Consider the following 15,035-nt stretch of genomic DNA (forward strand, 5'->3'; position numbering starts at 1 on the left):
TAATGAGAGAGCGCCCGCCGCTTTCCCTCATTGTGGAATGCCTTTTTTCTTTCAGCGGAAAAAAGATGGCAATGACAATTGATCGTTATTGAAACGCGATTCTCTGACAGGAGTGCGGCGAAGAAACGAAGACTGTATTGCACTATAGTGGCTCAGTGTGTGTGTGTGTGTGTGTGTGTGTGTGTGTGTGTGTGTGTGTGTGTGTGTGTGTGTGTGTGTGTGTGTGTGTGTGTGTGTGTGTGTGTGTGTGTGTGTGTGCGATGTTTGATTTGACACCTTGTTACTGTGTCACTTTTGGCACTAATGCATGAGGCCTTAATGGCGAGTACTATGTGACTAAGTGCTGTGTTGCTACTCTCGCAACACAGTAAAGTTGATAGATCACAAGTCCAAGATGAAATGCCGTGATAAAGAATTTTATGGGGTGAAGAAGAAGTGATGAGTAAAAAAGCCGATCTGAACATGCCCAGAAACAATCTCTAACCCACGGATTCTACGCCACTAAAATAGTATAGCTTTTAATTTCTTTCTTTTTTTTTTCTCTTTTTCTTTTTTTTGACCATTTTCTGTTTTATTTTAATATTCTCAAACCCAGTAGCTATAAATGTAAAAGGAAAAGAAACCAAAACCCTTTTCCTCTTTTTTTCAACCTGAAGCTAGTATTTCTTCTTAAGTTAACATTGTAATATTATTAGTAGTAGTTTGTAGTATTAGTATCATTTAATACTATATATTACTGTTCAGAACAATAAAAATGTTTGGTCCTTTGGTCCCTTAGGGGTGAAAGATTTGCAGTTCTACTGTTTGCTAATGGAAACCTCAGTGACCTCCGAGAGTCATAGTTCTGCGCTTTGCTGAGAGAGAGACGGCGAAAGAATAAGAGAAAGAGGGAACGATAAAGAAGAAAGTCTATCAGTGGACATACAGAATAGCTTCTTTTTTCCACTGTTTTTCTTGATCTTCAAGTTTAAACCCTCATTTGTCCAGTATAGTAAAAGCCACAAGCGCCTCTTTCTTTATATATGTGTGTATATAATATGTATATAGAAATCTATCTGTTGTTGCTGCTTTTTTGTTTGTTAGTTTGTTGCTTAATTAACAATTCAAGTCTCAACAAGAAAAGTTTTGTTGTTCTTGCGATTCATCGCATCTTTTTCAGTTTTTTTCTTTTTCTTTTTTCTTTTTTAAACTTCTCTTGTTCCACCGCTCCATCTGTTACTGTTGGTGATTTCCTCCTCCGTTCGGCCTCCTTCTTTGCCTTTTCCTTCTCCGCCATTAGCGTATATCTTCATCATAAGTAAATGCTGATATGTCTTCAAAAATTCCTTATTTGTTGATTTTTTTTTAAAACATATTTTTATGTGTTTTCAAAGGAAAAAAGTTGAACTCCTCCAGGATATCTTCACTTGTCCTCCAAACCTAAAGGAAAGAAGAGAGAAAGAGAAAAAGTAAAAAGCCATCTCAGATCTCTGGCTGCTCATTTCCCCCCATCTTTCAAAAGATCCATTTCTTTCAACTTTGGATAGTTCAATATGGCCCTATTATATCAGAGTAATGGTCTGGAGAGAGCTAACCCACATTTGCAAACCAATCAATCTTTGTCAATCATGATGATGACAGATTTTCCCATAATTAGTAAGTCCGCCGCTGCATATAAAATCAAACCTCGGCCCCCACAGCTTCTACATGTCTGCAGATAACTGCAGTACTGGACAAACTTAAAGCCCCACTGCACAAATAGATGGACCTTGAAGAGAATATAGTGTTTTGCTAGGGAATGGGCATTTTGGCAAAGCCTGTATTCAAAATGCTACTCGAGTAAAAGTGCAAAAGTATTGGCATCAAAATATACTTACGGTAACAAAAGTCAAAGTAGCCATTATGCATGGATGTTTGTTTTAAAATGTGTCCAAATCAAAAAAATAGTAGATCTACAAGCTCACAACGGCACGCAATGCGACGTGTTGTGAGCTTGTAGATCTGCTATTTTTGAATAGACCAAGTATAAAACATGGCTTAATTGGTTGATGTATGTTTTAGAATAAATAATCTAGAGCTGCAAAGTAACTTGGAACTACATTTTTCAAATAAGTGCAGTGGAGTAAAACGTACATTTGTCTCTGATGTAGGAGTAGAATTATATTACTATTGAAAAATGGAAATACTCAAGTAAAAGTACTTCAAAATTGTACAGTTCTTGAGTAAATGGCACGACTTTCCACCACTGCCACTAATAGAGAGCTAAACCAGATTAAATCTCTATCTTCAATAAAAAAAAGTTTTTGAACATCTACTCCTGGCTTTGTAGAACAGCATTTAGCATATCGTCTCTGTCGGATGTCCAAAACTGTTTCATTTCAGGATTCAAATAAAAAAATTGCAAAAGTAGCAGATCTGCAAGCTCGAAACACGCCGCTTTGCGCCGCGTTTCGAGCTTGTGGATCTGCTACCTTTGATACTTGTGTGTGACTGTAGTATGATCGAGTAGGATGTTAATTTACGAAAAAACACAAAAAGTTAAAATACGGAGAAAGGAGGTTTTATTTCAAATATCGCTCATATTTTCATAAAACCGGGGTTACGTCCAGTAACCTATAGTTTCTACCCGACATTGACGATATTTGTAAATGTTCTTTGGCTTACCTGTGCTGTTGCAGTGAATATTGATGGTAGGCTGTGTCAGTAAGGGCGGCTGGCATCCTTCGGTCTCTTTAACTGGACTTTCAATCTCTTCATTCCAATCTGAAAGCCGTTCATGGCTTGAATAGCTGCCTGTGCGCTAGCAGGGTTGTCGAAACTCACGAAACCTATAAGAGAAGGTGCAGCCTCATGTGAGCGGAACACATTACTACACACCTAACACTAGATTTTAAATATACAAATTAAACAATTAAAGTTGCAATTAGAGTAACAAACACAAGTAAGATTATAGCTGCTCCACAGCAGAAGGAAGCCAAACCCCCCATAAATACGTTTTACGCTTATGTACCTGTACAGAAGATGAAACAACAAAGAACTACAGATGGCTTCTGTTCATTAAAACTGTGGAGATTGTGGAGCTCTTGTTAGACTACTGGCTTTTACCACCATGGGGAAATTGTTAGGTTGTTGCAGGAAAATTGTCTGGACCAAGATTTCCATTTAATCCATAAATATATTTAAAAGGAGCACTGGCATTGATTTAGGGCCATGAGTTGTGTCTGTGTGGTTTCTAGAAACAAAGAAAGAAATCAAATCCCAATATTTCCAAACAAGCAAACCGTTGGCAAACTAAATTAGAGATTGACAATCATTAAAGGACCACTTCACCCATTTTCAACCCTTTGTTCATTTTTTTAGAAGAAGGCCGATGCACACCTCAAAGGTTGGTGACGTATGGTGCGTCTAGGACAAAAGGTGCCAATGTTCAAAAAGTGGATCTCTGATAATCAAACCAAAGAAAGAGGTCCCGCACACTGTCTGGAACTTCACCTAAATAGATACATACATTTTAGCAAGTTCCAGACAGTGTGCGGGACCTCTTTCTTTGTTTTGATTATCAGAGATCCCCTTTTGAACCCTTTTTTCATAACATTGGTCCTCACTAATGCTCATTATGCGATGTCACCATTTCCTGTCTGTCTACTCCACTGAGTCTCAGAAGTCGGCAAGAATGCTAAATGCAATAGCTGTTTACAGTACTCTTTACAGTCACATATTTTGATACCCTGTGGGCTTAATTTTTGACAACTCAATAATCTGTCTGAAATATCATTTGTAGAGGACAGTCTAAAGATGCTGTGTAGCCAGTTTGGTGTCAACTGAGCAAAATTGTGGGAGGAGACAGGTTTAATTACTTGAACAGTTTGTGAGAAAACCAGAGTGATGGACTTCATAATTCCTGTCTGCTCAATACATATCAATATTTATGCTCACTTGGTCCTGTGCATTTGGGTTAAAGTTGCAAAGTGGTACTAGCACATGATTGAACTGGAAACCGCAAGGTTCCCAGTTCGATCCCGGGCTCCCCCAGAGTTAGTGTCGAAGTGTCCTTGAGCAAGACACTGAACCCCTAATTGCTCCCGATGAGCAGGTTGGTGCCTTTTATGGTTTCCTCCGCCATCGGTGTGTGAATGTATCTGTGAATGGGTGAATGTAATGCACAATCTATGTAAAGCGCTTTGGATAAAAGCGCTATATAAATGCACCATTTACCATTTACCATTTGTTATGCATTTCCAATGTTTTAGGCACCACCATCAGGACTATTAGCCCACGATGCCAGCTGAGGAACATCGGCATAGGACTGGAACTATACGTGCAAAGTTTTGAGATTGCATGAAATATAGAAGAAGAAAGGCAAATACAAGAGGGGCCGACAGCAGAGCCGCCAGGCCCCCCTAAAAAGAGTAAGAGCGGCGATATTTCCATCGGATCTTTGTGCAAACCCACCAGACCTTACAATGCGAAAATCAATGAGGCTGAGCAGTTGTGCAAAGCAGTCCAGACTGAAAAGAGGATTCTACAAACATAGTTCATCAGGGACAGACAGGGGACCGCCGCACACACACACACTCACACTCACACACACTCACACACTCACACACTCACACTCACACTCACACACACACACACACACACACACACACACACACACACACACACAAAAAGAAGGACCAGAGGCCCCACAGTGCATTGCCCCCAAGACATGCCAATCCTCAAACTCGTGCTGAACGGCCTGTTTCCATCATGTGTAAAAAAAAGAAAAAAAGAAAGCCTTGAGAAGTCAGTGACCAGAAACTGCAGTGGAGTGTGGGCTCTGCTTGAAGCGCTCCCCTGTGTCTGCAGTGTCATTAGGAACAGCCGATGACCCGTGAAAAACAGCAGGAGCCTCTCCAGGTCCCCTGGCCACCTGGGAGAGGTGTCTGCCTTGGCCTAGCCTGCTATTGGGCTGGGCCCATTAGGGGCGAAGGCCAGGGAGGGAGGGAGGGTGGTGGAGTTGGGGGGACGCGTGCGTGGGTGGGTGGGTGGGATGAAGAGGGGAGGACAGGAGGTGTCTGCCTGACCAGCCTACCACCAGACTGGTCCATTAAGCTTGATTTATACTTCATTGCACGACAAGAATCGTGCTCGCCGAAATCGCACGACACTATCGCTCGCTGAATCCCTAGGCGAATCACTGGCCGGTGCTATAGCTGGAAAACCGTTTTTTAGTTGGCGAGCGTCACCGCCGGGCGACAAAGTATGAGTTAGGCATTAGGGGGGAAGGCTAGATGGTAGAGAGGAGAGGAGACAGAGAGGCTTAGACCTCTAAGCCCTCAACTCTGCCCTACCAAACATAACTAGTGTGATCTCTCTCTCGCTCTCGCTCTCTCTCTCTCTCTTTCTCTCTCTCTCGCTCTCTCATTTTACATCTCTCTCTCTCATTTTCCGTTTCTCTCATTTGTTCTCTCTCTCTCTCTCTCTCTCTCTCTTGCTCTCACACCATCACTCTGTGTTTATCCCCCATCTCTCTGCTTCCCAGATTAATTACACCGGTGCGCTCCTCGCTTCCCCCAGACCTAACATTACGTTGTAAATGCATAGTGTATTAGTCAATACAGCAAATAGGTCTTCTTTCATGAATTTATATGTTATTAAGTCTCCCCAGGGAGACAGAAACTGGGCGATCAATTTTGCCCAGGGATGTGTGTGGTTCCCTGAAGTGAAAACAAATGCTGATCTATAATTGTCCTTTGCTTTCTTCCTCTCCATTCCTCCATCCCTCTCTCTCTCTCTACCTCCTCAAAAGTTTTCATAAGCCCCGCAGGCTGGCTGACTGGCTGGTGTGCGCGTGTGCGTGTATGTGTGTGCGTGTGCGCATGCGTGTGTGCGTGTGTGTGTGTGTGTGTGAGAGAGTGTGTGTGTGGGCAGACAAATGGGAAGGGAGCCAGGAAGATGTGTGTGTGTGTGTGTGTGCGCTGCGTGCATGCGGCCCAGTGCAGGGAATATTGACAGGTATTGGGGGTTACTGAGCGGTGATGCTGTTCCAACCACCTGAAAGTTTTTAGGTCACTCAACTGTCAGACTGAAACAAGGGATATGAGTGTCTTACAGCTGCGCCGGTAACTCTATCTACACAAAGAGACATCCACCGTTAATTTAGCTCAGAGTGTAAACAAATGGACCCACATGGATCCTTAACGTGTCAATTTATTACACACAGAGTTAACACTGAAGATTAACACTTGACGGATTTGACGGTTTATGGACTATAGACCGAGTGAGACTACTGTATGTACGTTTTTCCTCTGTCCCTTTATTATTGAGGTATCTCAATACTATTACAACTACTACTACATCCTCCTATAATTCTACAAAGCTCTGTGAGGGTGGTGAGACCAAAATCGTGGTGAGGCCAAAATCTCTTCTGCCCGGTTCTCCTCAGTGGCTGGAGCAATTGATCTGAATTTGCACACAGACATTGACCATTACCGTGTGCACGGAACAGCGAAGTCTGTTTTTCCGCTTTCCCCAAATGTCAGCTGTTTTATTAGCGTTTTTATGTAAAAGAATGTCGCCATGGTTACGGCTGCCCAGCTGTGGGATGGCCCCACGAGCTATGGGACGGGACGAATGATCAAACTGCGCATGCGTCGAATTCATAGACCCACTGTGTTACACTGTTGACGTGCGGTTCGCGACGGGACGCACGCCATATCCAGGCAAACACTGCACATACTTTGACTGCACATAACCCCGGGTATGGACTAGTTATTATTAAATTATGTGAAGGCTGTTGTGGACATTTTTTTCGTGTGAATGTGAATACATTTCCCTCACCCGCTAATAATAAAGTTAACCTAACCTAACCTATCCTAACCTACTAACCATATGGTCTCTGTCGGGTGGAAACCTCATATGTCCAAAACTGTTACTTTTCAGGATTCAAATTCAAAACTAGCAAAAAATTGCTGAAAATCCCTGCTGTGCCTCTGCTATACTTACAAATACTAACACTGACGATTTGACCGTTTAACCCATTCAATCCGGGAACGCATCTCTGTCATTTTAAGATTTCTTTGGCTATTCAAAAATAGCAGACATACTATGAGCTTGTAGATCTGCTATTTTTGAAAAATCGTGAACATTTGTGCAGATCTTTGAATACATATATTTTTAAAGCTAACTCAAATCTTTGCTTCTGGGGGTACGTGGAACAAAATATTTGACAAATGTTCGCTTTAAAAAATAAATATATATTCAAAGATTTGCGCAAATGTTCACTAAAAAAAAATGCAGATCTACAAGCTCACAGCGCGGCACTCGGTGCCGCGCTGTGAGCTTGTAGGTCTGCAATTTTTTAATAGCCAAAATAAATCTTAAAATGACACATGGTTAAGATTCACTGAAGACTCCACAATATTCTATCCTCACCTCTACTCCCGCTCCTCTGTTTACATTACACATGTGTGGAACCAGACCTGGTTTTGAACCTCCTGATAACGATCAGGGTGAAATCCAATTTGTGTTCATTTAGACTTGCCACTCGATGCATGTTGATTGGTTGAGGCGACTCGATTGGACGAAAAAAAAAAAAAAAAATGAATTGATGTGGCAAGTGTGTAATGACAGCTTGAGATAAGACACTGCTTTCATTGCTCAGAGTAAGAATTCAGCTCAAACAGAACAGGAGTGAATGGATGAGAGTAGAAACCATTTCCTCAGTGAAGCGTATAGATAAAGTGAAAATGACATGTCCTGCACAGTAAAATCCGGAGTGTTAATTTCACACTGAAAATGGACTTGTAAGGGTCATTTTTTTTTTTTTTTACAATTGTAGTGCATCACAAATCGTTGTTGTCGGGCAGAAACCAGGCAGAAATATTTCAACTTGTAATCTTTTTTTTCGAAAATTGATGCCCTACTTCGTCATACTACAGTGTCATACAAAAGTAGCACAATAGCCGATCTGCAAGCTCACAACGTGTTGCATCGTGACACGTTATGCTTGTAGATCGCTATTTCTGAAGAAAGAAAACATTTAAGTGAAAGTGGTTAAGTCTGTGTGTGGGTTTAATTTATAAATATTGAACTAATGAAAGGTATCGACAAGAGATTGTGAGTCGTGACTATGTAATAACTAAATTGGATGCAGTTGGAACACAGGCTATATAGGGTTTTTAAGTTTTTGTCGCATTCCTACGGCAATAATTTGATGACCAGCCATAATTTGGTGGGCAGCGGAATCGCTGCCTACCGGTCCGGAGACTCCGGAGACTCCGGAGACACAAAGGAGACTCAAAGGAGACACAAAGGAGACTCTTTGTGTCTCCTACCGGAACTGCTGCCGGTCATTGACCCATTGAGGCCTGAGGTTCCGATTCTGCAAAATGTTTTCTAAATCTAAAACGGTTTTCTGAAAAACGTATGTTTCTATATCCCCCCCAGAAGCAAAGATTTGAGTTAATGTTCGCTTTAAAAGAATATATATATATTCAAAGATTTGCACTCATTTTCACGATTTTTCAAAAATAGCAGATCTTCAAGCTCATAGCACGGCACTCGGTGCCGCGCTATGAGCTTGTAGATCTGCTATTTTTGAATAGCCAAAGTGAAAAATAATGCTTTTTATTAGCTCAAATCAAAAAATTACACGGATGCGTTCCAGGTCTTAGTGGGTTAAATGATAAACTCAGGAATGCGACGAAAACTAAAAAATATACATGAATTCAAGTCTCCATGGGGTGACTAATCGATAGCTTTTTTGGGGGTGAACTATCCCCTTAAAACATGGACACAAGAGGTTTCTGCCCGACAGCAACAAAACGTAGACGTTGAAGACGTGTGTGCGTGTGTGTGTGGAGGAGGACTCACCAAAGCACTTGCTCTGGTTAGTAGCGCGGTCCATGAACACCTTGGAGGAGATGACCGCCCCGAACGGCAGGAACATCTGCATGAGTTCGTTGTCTCCAAACTCCTGTGGCAGGTGGTAGATGAAGAGGTTACAGCCCTCTGGTCCTGTGGAGAGACAGAGAGAGAGGAGACATTCCCGTTCAGTTTGACCGTTTACCATTTATACACCAGACATGCTGCATTTTTATGGTAGATCAGTGGTTCTCAACCTGTGGGCCGCGAGGGTTAAGTGGGGACCTCAAGTAATTGGCAAAACACTAAGGTTTTACAATAAAAAAAAGATTATCCCACCATTTTTGCAACCCTTTTTCACCCAGTGCCAATTGTCTATCCTGGGCGCTACACACTAAGGTTTTAATAATAATATAATGTATCATCAATATTAAAAAAGTGATACCAATAGAGCACCGAAGTCTGACGTCACCGCCGCTAGAGGGCGCTATCCCCCCTGGGTCACGGCATAATTTTTCGTATTGGACTCCCCATAGGCAAATCTTAGATCGAGTCTTAAAACTAAACAAACCACCCGATTTTACTCCTAATGGATATGAAGCATGAACTGACAGTGAAAAAGTAGCTACTAATTTATAAAAATAATCTCCAAACACAGACGTTATAAAATGTAAACTCAATGTCATAAACGACAGAGGGTCACATACCTGACAAAATCACAGGGGTTTGTTAATTTTTGAAACACTGTTCTTATATGACACGATCTAAGATTTGCCTATGGGGAGTCCAATATGAAAAATAACGCTGTGACCTAGGGGTAGTGGGAGTGACGTCAAGACTTCGGTACTCTATAAATAAGAACTTAACCCATTCAATCCGGGAAAGCATCTCATTTTAGATTTCTTTGGCTATTAAAAAAATAGCAGATCTACAAGCCGTGCTATGAGCTTGTAGATCGGCTATTTTTGAAAAATCGTGAAAATGTGCGCGGATCTTTGAATATATATATATTTTTAAGCGAATATTTTTAACTCCAATCTTTGCAAATACATATCATTTTGGGGGTCCTTGATGTCAAAAAGTTGGCGCGCCACTGATATAGCAACGTACTGTTAGGATTTAGAAAGCATTTTTAGATATATTTTTGAATAGCCAAAGAAATCTAAAATGACACAGATGCGTTCCCGGATTGAATGGGTTTAAATTAAACATGCATTGAAAAGGCACGCGGCCCACCCATTTGGGTGAGCCGCGAAAGCTTTTTAAGATCTTCAAGTGGGCCCTGATCCAGACAAAGCGTTGGGAACCACTGATTTAGATTGACATAAAATGAGTAGAGAAAGTACCAGTATTTCCAGGAGCTATGCTGTGTGACATCATATGACAATAACCTAACAACAAAAAATACAAAAACAGAAGTACAAAACTGTAAAATTTTCAACTGCCGATTTCGCTGATTGCATATGGATGCTGGAAAATCTCTTTTCCATTAAAAGTCGACCACAGGTTCTTGTATAAATCAAGCCAAGCACAGATTAAGATCTTGAATATGAACGTATTTTCACCCGAGCCAATGGATTTCACTTTGCAAACAACAATTAGTTGCTGGTAGCGCAATCTATGTGCAGCCAAGGAGGTCAAACGTAGGAGTCAATCTATCTTAAATACATCAGCTAAAAAAAAAAAAGAAAGGTTTTATTACTTTATATTTGGCACCAGGCACCTGACCCAGACTGACATATTAATTTCTAAAAATGATTCCCCCCCCCCCTAATCTATGCATTATAAAGCCATCGAAAACAATTACTTGCTCCTGATTCTGATGAATCTATTCTAGTGAAACAATCCTGGCCTGTATTCATCTACTGTTAATGGCTTAACTGTAACCTAAGCGACATAAGTCTTTAAAGTGCACAAGTGTACATATTATTATTATAATAATTGGTTGGAATACAATTTGCTTCCCAGCTGAGCTTTCCACTGTCTATCGGGGCTGAGGTAAATATTCCTGTTTGCAACAAACTGGATGATATATGTATAAGGCCATTTTTTACTGAAGAATAAACGCCCCATATTTCATGGTGACGTATGGGTCTCTATAGGTTTTCCTTGGTGACACCCCTGACTGGATAATAGGTCACATATTCATTATTTTTCTGAGATCGGGAGCATTGATGAAGGAGGAAACATTAGCCATGATTAGTTTTTACGACGTGTTGTGAGCTTGTAGATCAGCTATCCTCGGCAGGGGAAACCACTGCGCGACAAAGTAGAAATCGGCTTTATTCTGATGTACCAAGGGGTCCCCAGCTAAATTAGTTAATATAGCATCAACAACTTTTCTTTTAACGACTTTAACCATATTTTATACTTTGGATATTTTTGAAAAATCTTGAAAAATCTTTCTTTTCTTTTTTTCTTTTATTAAAATTTTTATCCCGCGATTTTGTAACCCCATTTTTTTTCACCCAGTGCCAATTGTCTAAGTAATCCTGGGCGCTACACTCCCTCTGCCAACCTAGGGAGATGAGGGCTAACAAGCCTTCTTATCACCCGACAGAGGGGAGTTTCCCCGGTTGGACGTAACGTGTGGAAGGAACACGTTATTCCAACCAGTCCGCGGCCAAATACATATCATTTTGGGGGGAGGGGGGGTCCTTGACATGAAAAAGTTTGGGAACCACTGCTGTGTTAAACCCTCTGTGTACTATGGTGTGTACTGGTGGTGTGTGTTGGTTATTAAGAGTAATATTGTTCTCTCACCCTCACCTTCCCGCTGTTGCTGCTGCTGGATAACCTGCTGCTGCTGGGGCAGGGTCTGGCCAATCTGAGTCAGTGTGGTGGCTGGGTAGATTGCTGCACACACACAGAGAGAGAGAGAGAGAGAGAGAGAGAGAGAGAGAGAGAGAGAGAGAGAGAGAGAGAGAGAGAGAGAGAGAGAGAGAGAGAAACAAACGTGAATCCCACGGAGATAGAACAAACAGTGCTAAGGATGCTTTGAATGGTCGATCGCACAACCAAGAAGTATGAAGTCACTCTATTAACGCTGCTGCATCTGAGTTTCTGAGTTACTGAGTTGCACTCTGTTTTAAAAATCCATTAAGACCTGATTCTGATTCTACAAACGGCTTCTAAATCAGTAGATCTCACACTTTCAAGATTTTTTTCTTTTTTTTTCTTCAAAAATAGCAGATGTAGATGTACAAGCTCGCAGTGTGGCACGAAGTGGCGCGCTGTGAGCTTGTATATCTGCTTGTATGTCTGCTATCTTTGAATAGCCAATGCTAAAATCTAAAATGACACTTGATGATGCTGCTTGTCCAGTTTGAATGGGTTGACTCTTAAGGTCCTTACACACTGGGGCGATTTCTTTCATGCGAATAATACTTTTTTTTAAAAAACCTTATAAAGTCAATGCAAGCTTCCACACCAGTTTCGCGGAGCGAAAAAAGCGTCTTTTAATTATTCGGAACGAGTCCGAATTTTGCGTATATTCGCATATTCGCCGGTGTGTAACCGCCTTTAGGGTGAGTTACACCAAAATAATTAAGCAGCCAATTTAAGTCACTTGTTTTATCAGTTAATCGTGTTGCACTACAATTGAAGCATGGATGAAAATCTAACCTAAATTTAATTTGAACCTGGATGCAATCTAGATTTATATATTTCACTTTAAACAGGGATTCATTTTAATCAGGTTGCACCAAAAGTTTTAATCAATTATCATCAATCAATCATCATAGTTACTTACAGCTTGTATTATAAAATATGGTGGCAAAAATTAATAATTAATCCCAAAATTAATCATAGTACTAATCTTAGGTTTTTAAAACGAAATTGAACAAGGTAGTTAAAGGTAGGGTAATAGATTGTTTTAGTTTGTTAAATAGCTCTATATTCTGATAGTACTCATTGCTATAGAGTGTTTGTTCAGTAACAGTGTTACATAGCTCTATATTCTGATAGTACTCATTGCTATAGAGTGTTTGTTCAGTAACAGTGTTGAATAGCTCTATATTCTGATAGTACTCATTTCTATAGAGTGTTTGTTCAGTAACAGTGTTAGATAGCTCTATATTCTGATAGTACTCATTGCTATAGAGTGTTTGTTCAGTAACAGTGTTAAATAGCTCTATATGCTGATAGTACTCATTGCTATAGAGTGTTTGTTCAGTAACAGTGTTAAATAGCTCTATATTCTGATAGTACTCATTGCTATAGAGCATCGCAGTTCCCGCCCCTTCCGGGTTCCACCGCAAAATGCTCAATGCATTTTTCCCATTGACATTTCCAAAAATATTTATATCAATTCATTTAAGCCTAGAATCAAGCCATCCAGGGTCCTGGTGAATCATGACCATAAAACGTTTGATTCTGTGATTATTTTTTTTTGAAAACGGCAAAACAAAGGGTATTTATTAAATATAGTATATCATATAATTAAATATAAAAAAACGTTTTATGGTCATGATTCACCAGGACCCTGGATGGCATGATTCTAGGCTTAAATTAATTGATATAAATATTTTTGGAAATGTCAATGGGAAAAATGCATTGAGTTTTTCCTTCCGGCACCAGGAAAAACCAGGAAGTGGGCGGGAACTGCGATGCTCTATAGAGTGTTTGTTCAGTAACAGGAGTCTCCCTCCCTGTCTCTCGAGCTCTTTAGTAAACAGAAAATGCATTTTCAGGTTGGGATACCAATTTGTTATCCAGTCAGGAGAGAGAACTCACACAGGATACAGGATAAACAAAGTGAAAGTGATGACACAAAGAAATGAGCTGAACAAACCTGGAACTGGAACACTATAAAATTGAAGCTGATAATTGGGTACTCTCTCCTGATTGGCTGAAATTGGCAACCCACCTGAAAAGGTATTTTCTGTTTGTTAAAGAGTTGGAGAGACAGGGAGACCTGTTACTGAACAAACACTCTATATCAATGACTACTATCAGAATATAGTGCTTTAACTTTTGAACAAAAACATTTTTTTTGTTTTAACCCAAAAATATCACTTATCCTACCTTTAAATTCAAATTAAACTCAGGTCAAGAGGTCTTAGCTTAGCCCTAAACTATATTTAAAGCTGCTATGTAACTTTCCCCTTCTACCCCGGATTTGAACCCGGTTTAGCTAATAGAGCCTGCCTGCTTGCTCAGGGGATAAACTGAATCTTGACCATCAGGTCAAAATTCACGTCAGATCCTGTGTCTAGGTGAGACATGACCTTTGACACGATCTAAATGTCTCAATAGAAGAGCGGGGAGACAAAATACTACCACCCCAATTGTATAAGTTATATTGTATTTACATAACATACAGATTGGACAAAATTACACATTATTCATTTAAAAAAGTTACATAGTGCCACTTAAAGGGGAATACCACTCATTTTCAACATTGAACTATGTCTTTAATACACCTTAGAGCTGTTGTGTGGACATACGTAAGGTGTACTTTTGGTTGAGGGGGCGGAGCCAAAAGTACACCTTGCGTATGTCACTGATCAAATGACCTCAAACAATTATCCAGTTCTAGGCAACATATACATTTTTTCTTATTTCCACACAACAGCTTTAAGGACATAGTTCAATGTTGAAAATGAGTGGTATTCTCCTTTAAACATATTGGTGAAACCCACCCTCATATTTAAATGAACACTCAGGATAGCTTGTTTACAGTAGGTGCATATAGAAGGTATTTCACAAACACAACGGAAAAGTCACATCTACAGTGCCATCTGGCATTAAAGAAATAATTCACCCAAAAATAACTTTTTTCCTATCAATTACTCACCCCATGAAGCCTTGATTTCATGGAGATTTGTTTTGTGTTTGTCGCTTATACCTGAGCCAATAATCCAATTATATTTCACTAATTGAAGTCAATAGGAGGCCAATCTTAACCCGTTAACACCGGGAACGCATCTGTGTCTTTCTTTGGATTTCTTTGGCTATTCAAAAATAGCAGATCTACAAGTTCATAGCGCGGCACTGAGTGCCGCGCAATGAACTTGTAGATCTGCTATTTTTGAAAAATAGTAAAAAAAAATTTGCACTTTTTTTTTTTTAAAGCAAACATTTTTTTTAACTCTGTTACAACTTCTGGGGGTCCCTGGAACAAAATATTTTGATATGGGGGTCCACGGCCAAATACATTTTCAAATAAACTGTTGGGATTTAGAAGACATTTGGAAGAATCCCCAGAA

The 15,035-nt window shown here is 40.2% G+C and overlaps 1 protein-coding gene across 1 annotated transcript in view; it reads right to left on the reverse strand.

The window, feature by feature from the left end:
• Nucleotides 1–2,679: 2,679 nt before the first annotated feature.
• celf5a (cugbp, Elav-like family member 5a) overlaps nt 2,680–15,035 on the reverse strand; it is a gene marked incomplete at both ends in the record, with an annotated part of 372,721 nt that continues 360,365 nt past the window's right edge. The window contains 3 exons of the mRNA XM_080431230.1: nt 2,680–2,807; nt 8,836–8,979; nt 11,596–11,682. Coding sequence (XP_080287356.1) covers nt 2,680–2,807; nt 8,836–8,979; nt 11,596–11,682 — 359 coding nt within the window. The remainder of the gene's footprint in view (nt 2,808–8,835; nt 8,980–11,595; nt 11,683–15,035) is intronic.

Source organism: Gymnoscopelus braueri, assembly GCF_963280865.1.
Source record: "Gymnoscopelus braueri genome assembly, chromosome: 6".
NCBI lineage: Eukaryota > Metazoa > Chordata > Actinopteri > Myctophiformes > Myctophidae > Gymnoscopelus > Gymnoscopelus braueri.